This window comes from Aulonocara stuartgranti (assembly GCF_965226115.1).
Source record: "Aulonocara stuartgranti genome assembly, chromosome: 5".
Classification (NCBI taxonomy): domain Eukaryota; kingdom Metazoa; phylum Chordata; class Actinopteri; order Cichliformes; family Cichlidae; genus Aulonocara; species Aulonocara stuartgranti.
Window position 1 is genome coordinate 39,204,753 of NC_138943.1, and position 14,884 is coordinate 39,219,636.

General features: G+C 41.7%; 1 protein-coding gene across 6 annotated transcripts in view; it reads right to left on the bottom strand.

The window, feature by feature from the left end:
• Positions 1–11,851: 11,851 nt before the first annotated feature.
• Positions 11,852–14,884, bottom strand: part of LOC309707015 (G2/M phase-specific E3 ubiquitin-protein ligase-like) — a 105,737-nt gene continuing 102,704 nt past the window's right edge. For 2 of the 6 annotated variants that reach the window (XM_082534098.1, XM_082534097.1), the window contains 4 exons: positions 14,687–14,862; positions 14,152–14,324; positions 13,756–13,970; positions 11,852–13,464 (listed from right to left, as the gene is read on the bottom strand). In XM_082534098.1, the coding sequence (XP_082390224.1) occupies positions 13,205–13,464; positions 13,756–13,970; positions 14,152–14,324; positions 14,687–14,862 (824 nt within the window). In that variant the 3' untranslated portion in view covers positions 11,852–13,204. Of the gene's footprint in view, positions 13,465–13,755; positions 13,971–14,151; positions 14,325–14,686; positions 14,863–14,884 lie in introns of those variants that run through there. The other 4 variants (XR_014276856.1, XR_014276858.1, XM_082534099.1 and 1 more) reach the window with 3 other exon arrangements.

Sequence of the window (14,884 nt, forward strand, 5' to 3'; positions counted from 1 at the left end):
AGGTGTGCATTTTCATTCGTATGGTGTTTACTGATATCACTGCAAAAGAAGAGCTATTAACAGTCCTGCCCATGAAAGAACAGACGCGAGGAGAGGACATATATCAGTCGTTCAAAAACTTTATCGAGAAAACCCAGCTCCCAGTGTACAAATTGGTGTCTATTATCACAGATGGAGCACCCGCAATGGTTGGCCGCTTGAATGGATTTATTGCCAAGTGCAGGCAGGACGATGCTTTCCCGGACTTCCTAAATTACCATTGCATAATCCACCAACAAGCGTTATGCGCTAAAATGCTCAACATGAAGGAGATCATGAATGTTGCAACGAAGATCGCCTGTTCTATTCGCGCCAGATCTCTTCAAAGACGGTTATTTCGTGCACATCTGGAGAAGGCTGACTGCGACCACTCTGAGTTGTTGCTACACACTGACGTGAGGTGGCTTAGTCGAGGGAAATTCCTGCAAAGATTTCGAGAGCTCTGTCCGGAGATTAAGGAGTTTTTCCGTGTAGCTGGACAAGCAGAATACATGCAACTTAATGACGGTCAGTGGCTGTTAGACTTGGCATTTTTAACCGATCTGACAAACATGTTGAATGACCTTAATCTACAGCTGCAAGGAAAAGACAAAACAGTGATCAACATGATCAGCTCAGTTAATGCTTTCAAACGAAAGATGCAACATCTCTCTTTAAAGCTGCAGCGCCATGATTTGATAAACTTTCAAAACCTGGCGTCAGAGCTGGAGATGCAGGGGATGGCCTGTTTGCAACTTGACAGTGCACGCTACACAGAGCAGATTGACAATTGTCTGTCAGAGTTTGACAAACGCTTTCAAGACTTTTCTTTGCTCGAGCCAGTCGCTACCTTCATGTGCTATCCTTTTCGGGAAGATGCTGATGTCGATTCACTCGCATCAAAAATTGCAAAACTATTTCACCTGAACTCTTCTGGAGTGGAAGATGAGATTTTGACACTACAAGCCGACATTGAGCTGAAGTCCAGAGATCATGGACAGTTCTGGAACTTACTCACAGAAGTAAAGTACCCCAACATGAGGAAATGTGCTGCCTCTTTGACTGCATTATTCGGCTCCACTTATTTATGTGAGTCATCATTTTCCCACATGAACATCATTAAGTCCAAGTACCGTTCCACCATGACTGATGAACATTTGGAAGTGTGTTTGAGGCTGGCCGTCAGCAGCTACTGTCCGGACTATGCATCCCTGGCTGATTCAATTCAGTGCAAGTCATCAGAGTAAACTCAGGTAATGACAAAAAATTTACATTGTTAATTGTGTTGTGAAATATTGGATATTGCGGTTATGCATGTATATACATTGTAGATATAAAGAATCCTCAATATATTTATAAATAAGTATATGTTTTGGATTTTTGTAGTGGGTAGATCATGTTGACTTGGTCATTTTATAAGTAGCTCACATGCGGAAAAAGTGTGAGCACCCCTGCTGTACAGGATCGGATGCATTTGTCCCATGTAATATTGTTGTGAGTGGAGAGGTGTACTTATGGGCAGGTCGTGGCTGGTTAAAGGATGAAACACGACTGTCCTTTCTTGGTTGACACTTGCATTCAATTTGCAACCAGGATGAGAACAAAGGTAAGTCATACGTCATATCTCCTTGTTCCCTGTAAATGTGCCGTTTGAAGCGACTGGAATGCTCTGCAGGCAACTTTTCAAGTAGGCGATCGACATGGGAGCCACAATTTAGTTCTGTCCGTCCTTGATCACCCATAGTGCTAAGCAAACCAACTAAAGCTTGCACATGAAGAGCAAAGTTATCCAGAGTCCGACCATCACCTGCTCTGATAGGAGGAAGCTCCAGTATATTCTTTAGCTCTTTCAATGCTAGCTGTCTTGGTTGCCCATAACGCCCATCAAGGGCTTTGATGGCTTGAGTGTATGGGTCAGGAGCATAGGAAAAGGAAATAGCTAACCGTTTAGCTTGGTCTACTTTCAGATGATCAAGAAGGACATGATATTTGAAATGCTCTGTCTCATGAGGGTCAAGCAGGTTAGTAAGGGCCATTCGTAACAGCCTATACTGGATTTCATCTTCTCTGGTAAGGTCTGGGAAAGAAGGACCCTCAAGTTTATACACATGTGTTCTAGTGCTAACAGGGTGACTAGAACTAGCAGTAATGGGTACCGAAGGTTTTTGTGCATGCAAACCATCAGCTGGTTGCTGCTTTACAGGAGGGTGCTGCCTTGGTTCTGGAATGCAAACGAGAGGTTGAGCGGGGTCTTCATCTAGAGGAACAGCAGGTTGAACACATGAAATCTGGTGGGGACCTTGCAGTGGCGTGGCCAGGAAATTAAAAGGAGTCTCATCTGGTGTCGGAAAAACTGGTCTAGGCAAACCACTTGAAGGAACTGCAGCATCTAATATTGTTGAATTAGGGAAAGGAGGGCTAGCAGCCAGAACTTCACCAGAGTGACGGCTAACCTGGGGGGGGGCTGAGAGGGTGATTGACATGTTGCTGGATCAATCACTGGGAACTGCTCATGTTGCTGATGTGTTTGGGGAATGGCTTGTAAACCGCAAACAGAGGATTTAATTAAGGCCAAGCACCACACCCAATCAGAGGTGAGGAAAAGAAACAAGGTGCATCTGGTGAAGTGAATGTGCTAGAAGGTGAGCCTTTACAACAAAACAGCTGCAAAAAACTTTGTTGTTTGCAAAACTCGGTTACTTTTTTGAATAAGTAACTATGTGGTAGGACTTGACTTAAGCGGAGGAATGCAGGAGACTGATGCTGTCCAGTGTAGCAAGTGATTTATTCACCATTTTGTGACCCAAACAATATTTACAAAGAAATAAAAAAGAAACTCAAGTCTATAATTAACTCAGTTCAAATAAACATAACTGAACTTAAATCAACGGAAATTAAAGTCAAACTGCACACAGCTACACTGACCTGAACCCTTCTTCTGAAACACCTGAGTTCTTCTGCTTAAATCGTCCACTTAACCAAACAATTTCTCCTCTGGGCTATTCCATTCAGTAGGTAAGATGAACATGATTATATTCAATCCTCTACTACTCCTCTTTACTGGCAACATAAACTCTGTGGTGTAATCAATACATATTACAACAATAAATCTATTTCTTTATGAACCCTCTAAAATCAACTTTATTAAATCATAAGAGTTCTTCCCCTCCTGCACTTGGTCTCTTCCTGTGACCTCAGATGAACCCAGAAGCTATAAAGCAGGAAGTAAAACTACATTTCCTCCTTTTGTTTCTGGAAGACAGGTAGATAAGGTAAGTTCTAAACAATACAAATTAACAGTTGAAATAAAGAACATGTTAACTTAACAAACTTGTAGGGATTGATTTAAACCAAGATGTTATATTATATAATCTGTAAAAGTGCAGAACATAAACAAACCCGGGATAGTAGATGTTTGCCTGTTGCTGATTACATGTGAAATATGGTTAAATCAAAGCAAGAATGTTAACTAAGAATATAGACAAATGGTCTTCTCACCCACTTTGTCACAAACTATAAAATTAATTGCCCAACACTGGTCACCAGTGTAACCACGGTAACGTCTGACCCCACTTCCGCCAATCCCTTTATTGTGGTAGGAATGAACCCTGTATAAGTTCCGGGTCAATCAGCTGCATGTTCCCTGCTCCCCTGGCTGCTGTTGTGCCTGTGGTTGGCGTTCTTGTCAGATATTGACAAATTACAGACTACATACCAGTTGACAGCGTGCAATAACCCGGCCGATTCATTCACCTTTACACCCTCTCTCAATCGACTCAACGGTCAGGTTTTTTTTCCCCGTGATCAGCCCTGATCAGCGCGGGATGGCGAGCCACCCGACCACCGCTGCATTGCGGTAGGACTTGCGAACCTTTGGACTAAACTGAACTGTTGACACATGACCTGTCACAGGTCAATGAAACTAAAGTGATCACATACTGGACTAAACCTCATCCCACCTCCTTTTGGAACCTAATAAGCTGTTCTGTATTGTCAACATTATTTTTGTTTGTGATATATATATATATGCATATATTTTTTTTATTTTTTTGTACATCTCTCTATATATTTCTCATAACAAACATAATATATATACTTTTGAGCTCTATTTTGGTTTCCTGTGTTTTATTCACACACTCAGGCTCCATAGACAAAACTACTTCTGATTGCTCATTTTCTATGAAGCTGCAGTCAGGCGCCCTGGTCCTTTACCGCGTTACAAGTGGTGAGCCAGCCAGGAGCCTTTGTGTGTGAATTTTTCTTTTCTTAATTGCTTTGTTTTTGCTGAAATTCAAAAATGGATTCAGTTGCACTTTCTGGCATAAATATATCACAGTCTGTGATGATCTCCGGTGTGTCTAACACAAAAGCTGATAACGAAATTCTCGATTACTTGCGTACTTATACCTCGTTACTTAAATGAGGACAATGGAGTAGAGGAAGAAGAAAGGGAACTGGAGCAGCAGCAATTGTCTTCACCTCCTTTCAGACCGGTTTCCACTGACCAGCACGGGGCACGACCCCATCAAAGCCAGATTGGACCAACTCCAAGAGTATCACTCACAGCACATGATCTCAATCCACCACAAATACAAAGGGTTGTTGTTGAGCATGTGGTCCGAAACCCAGACATGAGCGCCACAACTTCACTACGTCTCTGTGCTTTTTCAGGAAGGATTCCTAAGCCAAGTAGTGAAGCAGATTTTGAATCATGGCGTTCCCAAATTGATCTACTGCTTGCCGACCCCAGTTTGTCAGCTCTACACATCACCAGATGTATTATAGAGAGCCTATTGTCACCTGCTGCTGATTTGGTAAAGGTCTAAGCCCCAACACATTGCCTTCAGTCATACTACGTGTACTTGACTCAGCTTTTGGAACAGTTCAAGATGGTGACGAATTGTATGCTCAATACTTAAATATTCTTCAAAATCCAGGTGAACGACCATCCGCTTACCTCCAAAGACCAAGCAAAGACCACGACCATTTCATCCTCAAGATCTTGATGCTGTAAGGAAACCCCTGCAAAAACTTCTTGACTCTGGAGTTATCAGAGAATCCGACTCACCATTTGCCTCTCCAATTGTGGTTGCGCGTAAAAAGAACGGCAGTGTACGTCTTTGTATTGACTACCGCAAACTCAGTTTGCAAACAATCACCTTCCACCTTCCCAGAAGAAACTGAGACCAACTATAAAGCCAGAAAATTACCTCAACTCCAAAGAGCCATTTGGAGGACGATGGACGCAAATGTGTCAGCAAGCTTTTGAGTCCATAATTGACAAACTTACTTCTGCCCCGTTTCTGGCATTTGCTGATCCCAGAAAACCATACACACTCCACACTGATGCCAGTCCCACAGGTCTTGGTGCGGTGCTGTATCAAGAGCAGGATGGAAAAAACAGAGTTGTAGCATATGCCAGCAGAGGTCCTTTACCGCGTTACACCAGGGTGCTGGAGAGGAGAGTCCATCCGTTAGTCAAACCTCAGATACAGGAGGAACAATGCGGTTTTCCTCCTGGTCGTGGAACACTGGACCAGCTCTTTATGCTCTCAAGGATACTCGAGGGTGCATGGGAGTTTGCCCAACCAGTCTACATGTGCTTTGTGGACTTGGAGAAGGCATTCAACCGTGTCCCTCAGGGGGTCCTGTGGGGGGTGCTCCGGGAGTATGGGGTGTCTGGCCCATTCAGTCCTTACACAACCGTTGCAAGAGCTTGGTCTGCAAAGCCGGCAAGAAGTCAGACTTGTTCCTGGTGGGTGATGGGTTCTGCTAGGGCTGCCCTTTGTCACCGATTCTGTTCATAATTTTTATGGACAGAATATTTCTAGGCGTAGCCAACTGGCGGAGGGCTTTCGCTTTGGTGGTCTCAGGATCTCATCCCTGCTTTTTGCAGATGATGTGGTCCTGCTGGCTTCATCAGGTGAGGGCCTCCAGCTCGCCTTGGAACAGTTCACAGCTGAGTGTGAAGCGGTGGGAGTGAGAATCAGCACCTCCAAATCTGAGGCCATGGTCCTCAGCCGGAAAAGGGTGCAGTGCCCCCTCCGGGTCAGGGACGAGACTCTGCCCCAAGTGGAGGAGTTTAAGTATCTCGGGGTCTTGTTCACAAGTGATGGGAGAAGGGAGCGGGAGATGGGCAGACGGATTGGTGCAGCAGCTGCAGTGATGTGGATGCTGTACTGGTCTGTTGTGGTGAAGAGAGAGCTGAGTGTAAAAGCAAAGCTCTAAATTTACCAGTCGATCTACGCCCCTACCCTCACTAGTCTTTGGTTTCTTTGTTAGAGTTCTGTCTTATGGTTTATGTCTCTGTGTTCTCTAGTTGCTCTGTCTCCCCTGTCAGCTGTATCCCCTTGTCAAGTCCGCGTCTCTGTGTTGTTTCCTGTTGTACTTTGAAAGTCCGTGTCTCATGTTAATGGGTCTGGTTTTGCTTCCTTTGTCTCGTCAGCCCTGATTTGACCCAGCTGTGTTTCTATGAGGTGCCGTAAGGGACATTATTACTGAAACGCTCTCACACACACTACTGAAACGCTCTCACACACACTACTGAAACGCTCTCACACACACTACTGAAATTTTACCTCTCACACACACTACTGAAACGCTCTCACACATACTACTGAAAAGCTCTCACACACACTACTGAAACGCTCTCACACACACTACTGAAATTTTACCTCTCACACACACTACTGAAACGCTCTCACACACACTACTGAAACGCTCTCACACACACTACTGAAACGCTCTCACACACACAACTGAAACGCTCTCACACACACTACTGAAATTTTACCTCTCACACACACTACTGAAACGCTCTCACACACACTACTGAAATTTTACCTCTCACACACACTACTGAAATGCTCTCACACACACTACTGAAATGCTCTCACACACACTACTGAAACGCTCTCACACACACTACTGAAACGCTCTCACACACACTACTGAAACGCTCTCACACACACTACTGAAACGCTCTCACACACACTACTGAAATGCTCTCACACACACTACTGAAACGCTCTCACACACACTACTGAAATGCTCTCACACACACTACTGAAACGCTCTCACACACACTACTGAAATGCTCTCACACACACTACTGAAACGCTCTCACACACACTACTGAAATTTTACCTCTCACACACACTACTGAAACGCTCTCACACAAACTACTGAAACGCTCTCACACACACTACTGAATCGCTCTCACACACACTACTGAATCGCTCTCACACACACTACTGAAACGCACTCACACAAACTACTGAAACGCTCTCACACACACTACTGAATCGCTCTCACACAAACTACTGAAACGCTCTCACACACACTACTGAAACGCTCTCACACACACTACTGAAACGCTCTCACACACACTACTGAATCGCTCTCACACACACTACTGAAACGCTCTCACACACACTACTGAAACGCTCTCACACACACTACTGAAACGCTCTCACACACACTACTGAAATTTTACCTCTCACACACACTACTGAAACGCACTCACACAAACTACTGAAACGCTCTCACACACACTACTGAATCGCTCTCACACACACTACTGAAACGCACTCACACAAACTACTGAATCGCTCTCACACACACTACTGAAACGCTCTCACACACACTACTGAATCGCTCTCACACACACTACTGAAACGCACTCACACAAACTACTGAAACGCTCTCACACACACTACTGAATCGCTCTCACACAAACTACTGAAACGCTCTCACACACACTACTGAAACGCTCTCACACACACTACTGAAACGCTCTCACACACACTAATGAAAACCAAGAGGATTTCAATTGAACAGGAAGGCATTTTAGCTGCACAGGAAGGTGAGTAAAAACAAATAACACGTTAATGCACAGCTAACACCGCGGTGACGTCGACAACAGTCTGTTAGAGGTATAATTGAAAAATATTTTGCCTTCATCAGTGACTATCCAAACATTGTTGTAGGGTAGCAGCCTATTGCAACAAGTCGGGGCATCCTGGCTATGCTAGCTGCCCGTATAATCTGGAAAGACTGTGTCTGACAGTACCTCATCTACAATGAAATTACATCAGATCCTTGTCATTTTTTACATACTTTCTTTGTTTTTTGAGGTGAGAACCAATGAAGAAGATGTTGAAAGATTTTTTACTTGTGCTCTGCAATGTATTGGGGCGCTCCAAAATGAAAATTCGGACAATATCAGACAAGAGCGGCTTTATAGAGAGCTAGATGATCATACACGAACTCTATCAGAATTTCTTGCTGCTGTATCTCGATATGATCCCAATAATAGGGTTGCCACCAACCTACTACAATCCTTGTATAGATGCTTTTGCAGCTTGCTACATGAATATGATGCTAGACAGAGATCTGCTTATGTGACCCACAGATTGTTACCCCCAACCACCTTGAGTGGTCATCCAGGTCGGCCACGATACACTATATCTGCTGAACAGATTTCTCACTTTGTTTCCATTGGTATGACATGGCAGAGAATTGCATCATGCTTTGGAATAAGTCGAAGAACCCTGTACAGACACAGACAAACTTTGGGAGTTGAGCCATTAAGCTATGTGGATATTTCAAATCAAGAACTGAATGGCCTTGTGACGGATATCCTACAGAACACTCCAAATGCAGGGGAAGTATACATTCTTGGAAGTCTGAGATCTCGTGGCTTAAGAGTTCAACGTTGGAGGGTCAGACAAAGTCTACAGGAAGTGGATCCTATTGGACGTGCATTTAGACGTCGTCATGCGATAAGGCGAAGGATCTATAGTGTTCAGGCCCCCAACCACTTATGGTAAGTTCACTGGTTTGAAACAAATGATCAGGCCTTGTGTTTAAAAGTATTACAGTTTTTTACAGTCGCTAACAAGTGCCTACCCATACTTCAGATACTTTTTCTAAACTCTTAACACAGACCCACACCTACAAAACACAATTGGCCAAATGGATAATATCCTTCCCAAAAATACACTTTGTTAAATATATACTAACTCCTCATTTCAAAATTAGAACACATCTTTCTCTGCACACACTAACTGTACAAAAACACTATAAATCTGACTCAAAATGAAATTAGTCTGTCAAAGAATAACACTTGTTTTCACTTCACAAGGTACATGCAGTCAATCAAAGTACACCAGGTTTCAAAATACTGGCTATTATTGACATTACAAAAACTGCATAGACTTTTATGTTTCAGTTTTACAGGTATTTGCATGCGAAACATGCAATCCACCATATTGACACCAGAAATGTCTTGGTTGGTAACTGTATGTCCACATGTACAGTAATGTTCACATTCAAAAGCATTCCAGTAAAAAGCAAACAAGTTTTTGTTTCTTTACTGTTTACCACAGGAGGTACAGTAGAAACACGGTATGATAGGACAGAGAAAGTTTTACAGTATTGCTTACAGTGAACAAAATATCCATGAAACACACAAGAGCATTCTGAACAAAAAAACAACAGCAAAAAGCCAAGATAAAAAGGGGGGGAGGGGGGCTAAAAAAGGCAAAAACTTTGCATCTAATCTCTGCGATCTTCAGGGTTAGGCCACATGTTTTCATCAACATCACATCTGATGTCAGCCAAGTCGATGCACCTGGGATAAAACCGCCTGGTATGTCGGATCCACCCTTGGCAATCGTCAACTGTGATGTCCCTGGAGCCAGCATCCATGGCTTCAAGGAGGGACATCTGGTCATGTGGCTGATGGTCATAAACCTTCCACCGCCATGCAGAAAAGAACTCCTCTATGGGGTTGAGGAAAGGTGAATAGGGTGGAAGGAAGAGACTCACCAGTCTTGGGTGGACTTCAAACCATGTTGTTATTGCTTGCGAGTGATGGAAAGCCACATTGTCCCAGGTAATTACAAAGGTCCTCATGTTTTCACCCTCCTGACCCTGCTCTGGAACCAGGCGCTGGTGGAGATCATTGAGAAAGGCAAGCAAGCGCTCTGTATTATAGGGTCCAACCTGACATTTGTGAAGGAGTAATCCTGCATTTGCAATTGCTGCACACATGGTAATGTTTGCCCCTCTCTGTCCTGGCACATCAACTGTGGCCCTTTTTCCAATTACATTCCGTCCACGTCGACGCCTTTTGGCCAGATTGAATCCTGCCTCATCGATGTATATGAATTCATGAGGGGCCTGGTTGGCCTCCAATTCCATAACTCTCTGAAACAAAGTTTATGTAAGTCATGTTATTACTGTATACCATACTGTACTGTAACCTAGTATTGTGTAGGTTACCTACTTGCAAAGTGCAAAGCTTATAGAACTGGACATTGGATTGAATATACACTATACCTGGACATATTGTCGTCGTAGCTCCTTGACCCTCTCTCTGTTCCTCTCAAAGGGAACAGCGTAGAGCTGCTTCATCCGCACTCTATGTTTGGACAATGTCCGCGAAATGGTTGTGAGGCTGATTCTATCGATATTGTCGAATATCTCATGGTCCGCCACAATTCTGGTTTGTATTTCACGCAGTTTTATTGCATTATTTGCAGTAACCATTTCTACAATGGCAAGCTCCTGATCATTACTGAGGAGCTTTCCTCTTCCCCCAGAGGGTGGAAGACGTTGCATTCTTTAGAAAGACAAAAAATTCAACATATGCATTACTGTATGACCATATTGACATGTCAAGTGAGAATAGAAACAATCCATGTAAAATGCAATACTTACCTGTTGAAAGATGCGTATAATGGAGGCAACCGTTGACCGCCTCAAATTGGGCTGCACTCTTTCACCAGCCTCTCTTAGTGAAAGACCATGGTTGATTACATGGTCAATGATAGTGGCATGAATTTCATCACTGACTACTGTTCTTGCAGCCCTTGGAATGCCACCACCACGCATTCTTACACCTCTACCTTGCCCTCTCCTTGGGCCTGCTCTTCTCCCTGGGCCCCTTGCTCTTACTCTTCCTCGACCAGAAATTACAGTATTTGTCTTTTTTTTGTTTCCAAAAACATCACTCCTCAAGGTCTTGCCTTATAAACCCCACTGAGTCTAAGCCAGAATGGAAGAAGCTGTGGTTGGCCCAATTTACCCAACATAAATCAGCTGTGTGTCAATTATTCAATTGTTTGTTTATTATCAGCTGAGATATATTTTTGATATTGATATTGTTTTTGTACTGATATCATTGCAGAAGCAGAGGTTTTTATACTGTATCTACGGTTTGGAATATTGTTTTTGCTATTGTGGGATGTTGTGTGTTAACATTCGTAGATACTACAAGAACAGTCCATAGTTTTGTTGGGAGGTATAACTTGTCTGTTAAGAAAATGGTAAGCATTGTGGAAATGTGTTCACTGACTGCATATTGGGTGAACACGACATGAAATGTGTGAATGGTATGGCCACAACAGACCGATGCTGTGCTAATTGTGTTTAGAGTTTTGCAAATGTGACAACTGTTTGGACAAACGCTTGTTAGCGACTGTAAAAAACTGTAACACAATACATCAAAATTAATGGTCCTTCATTCAAAACATTACTGAAGTTAATCTATATGATCAGCATAAGATAATAATAATAAAAAAATAACAATAACCAAAAAAACTGAAATTGATATAAGTATGTTAAATATTTGGGGGATTCATAGTACATCAATTTAGATGTTGTCTAATGTATATACTGTTGAGTTGTTTAATCCTTTATTTTACATCACAATTTTAATCTCTAACATCAATTGTGCCAGGTAAACGTAGTGTGGAAAAAGACATTTTATGCCACTGTGTGTATGTGTGTGCACGTGTGTGTGTGTGTGTGTGTGAGAGACAGAGGTGTGCTGTTGTTGAAGTAAATGTACAAAATGAAACCTCTAGTTTTTGTTTAAGTACAGGGTCAGGAATTCACTACTAAATAATATGAACAAACATGTGGAACTGTAGTAATGCTTTCTGATCTCTCAACAGGCATTTTGACGGCAACCACAAATTGATTAGATGGCGCTTGGTCCTGCATGGCTGTGTTGATGGCTTCAGCCGAACTATCATATACTTACGTTGCTTATCCAATAACAGAGCCTCAAGTGTCTTGTCATTATTTTTGGAAGGAATACAAAACTTTGGTTTGCCCTTAAGGGTCAGGTGTGATCATGGTATGGAAAATATACAGGTTGCTCGTTTTATGTTACAGAGAAGAGGAGTAGGCAGTGTTATTACAGGTGTTTCAGTACATAACCAAAGAATTGAAAGACTGTGGGCAGAACTCAACAGAGTTGTATCAAGACACTTTATAAATATCTTTAACTTTATGGAAGAACAGGGTATGTTGGATTCACTGAATGAGCTACATCTTTTTTGTCTGCATTATGTTTATTTGCCAAGGATTGAAAGAGCATTAACAGAATTTGTCAATCAGTGGAACAACCATGGTCTCTCTACACAAGGAGGACAGACCCCTCTTCAGCTGTGGCATACAGGTGTCACAAACAATGTGGGAATCCTGTCGTTTATAAATGACATTTTTCATGTTGATAACTATTATGGCGTTGATGAAGAAGGGCCATTACCAGAACTTCAAACAAACAATAATGTCAATATTCCAGCTATTGACATCAACATAAATGAGACTGCAATGAACATAATTCAACAAGTGAATCCATTAGAAAATGATGGAAATCATGGAATAGATGTGTTTTCTTCACTTTTACACCTTCTACATTAAATAAAATATTTTGCAAAAAATAAAAAAAAGATATATAAAAAAAACATTTCAGAAAACATATGTGATCGAAACTAACATATTGAAACCATTTTCTTTAAAATGATAAAATGACAGCTCTGTTGTCAAACAGAAACTGACACAGGCAGAAGAATAAACAGACACAAAGACAACCAAATCAAAAACCGATGGACATACACATGAAATGAGTAAAGTGACACAAATTTTGTATATTCAAACTCAACAATCTAAATTAACTTCTGACGTGCTGTTAAACAATTGGTATCTACCTGTATGAATCCTGAAGAACAATCACTTCTTGTCAAATTGATGTCTTAAAACATCAATTTGACTGAAGCAGGTAAATTTGGAAATATTAAAACCTTAACAAGTTAATACTCAATACTCACTTTGAATCAAAAGAGAGACCAATACAAAAGAGAAACACGCAAACTCCTCCAGCATAATGTGTTCATACCCTGCCAAAGCCGTAAGTGTTACCTAATGCAAAATCAAACTTCTCCTTGAACAGCTGGTATGAAACATGCAGTGGCAGCCTAATGCAGTTAACACACGTGTTGGCAAGAGGGAAAATTGGTGTAGAAGAGAAGTCATCGTCTCCTCTATGAATGAACTCAATCGAGGGTGTTGGGGAAAAGCCAATAGGTGGCACCGCAGTTGCTCCAGTTGCAAAGGCCAATATCTTCTGTAATTTGGAAGGTCCTTCTTCTTCTGCATAAAACAGAGAAGGAAAAAAGTGTTAAAAGGTTATTTCATTTGGCCAACATAAATTGTCAGTGAGTACTAATCTAAAGCAAGAATCTTAATGACTGTTATTGCAATGACTATAGAGCATGCTTTTCATCTTTCAATAGTCTCAAAGAACTATGTAAAAATGTTACTACAACCAAGAGGGTAATGTGGTGTTATTGTTATATGAGTATGTTATTTAAAATAAAGATTTCAGAAATGCTAACCTATAAATCGTTACATCTATTTATTGTGCACTAAAGTGACAATTACCTTCTGCATCTTGGAGATAGTCTCTCCAGAAGGTAACAACTGTCTCCTCAGCAGCTCTTCTGTTGCTTCCTTCTGGAGATAGATGAATGTTGAAAAGATCATCCACCTGGTCAGCAGTCAGCATATGTGGCTCATAGCAGAACAGCGGGCGAAAACTGTCTGGATGCCTCCTCATTTTCTCGAGAACCCCAAGAGTTTTCAGACCTTCACAAAATCTGGATAAACAGCACAAAGAAATTTTATTCAATAATTCTGCAATTTCATGCTTCTAAGTTAATTGTATATTATCAATTTGGCACAATCAGTTATACTAGGTTATTAACTGGCCATTTTGATTAATAGGTAAGATTTTTATCACATTTTAATTAATCTGAAAAACACAGAATACCAAAATACCTTTGAAATGGACCTTGAACCCTGTGGATGACCTGAAACATGACAATATCATGTACCAGCAGATCCCTGTCTCTTAGTGAACGCATAGGCCTCAGGCATCCTGCATTGGCCAAGTAATCAAGCAGAGGTTCTTTTGACTTTTCAAGGTCCTCAAGGGTTGTACTTTGAGATATCTAGCATCACAAAGAGCAGAGGAAGGGCTTGTTATGGAAGTTACTCAGTAGTCTTATAACCTATTAGAAGGAACCCAGCCACCAGTGGTCTACACAATCACAATATGCCCGCGCGTACATTGGAAGTCAAATGACTACACATATTTTTTTAATATGTTTACAATGTGCTTAAAAAAATGATAAAATATACTCTTTCGTCTACCCTTATCTACTGAATCTTAGTTTAATATAGCAGCAAAATATAAAAACTTGGCATTCAGCAATGGCCAGACTGATCCGGATAAACATTCCCTGCAAAAGAAAACTGGAACACAAACTATTTTCAATTCACTATAAGATTTATAAAATAAACATATAGAGACCTTTCGGACTTTTTCAAAGAGTTCCAGGTCAGCTATGTCTTCCAGGGCTGGATTTGCTGAATTTCCAACCAGAAGGGAAAATACTGTTGGTGACAGAAAGTTAGGTGGTGGACCACCATGTACCAAGCTCACTGCAATGGCTCTCCCAGAGATGTAGTACCAGTCCCCTCTGAGAGCTGCAAAGCAACAGAATAAAAG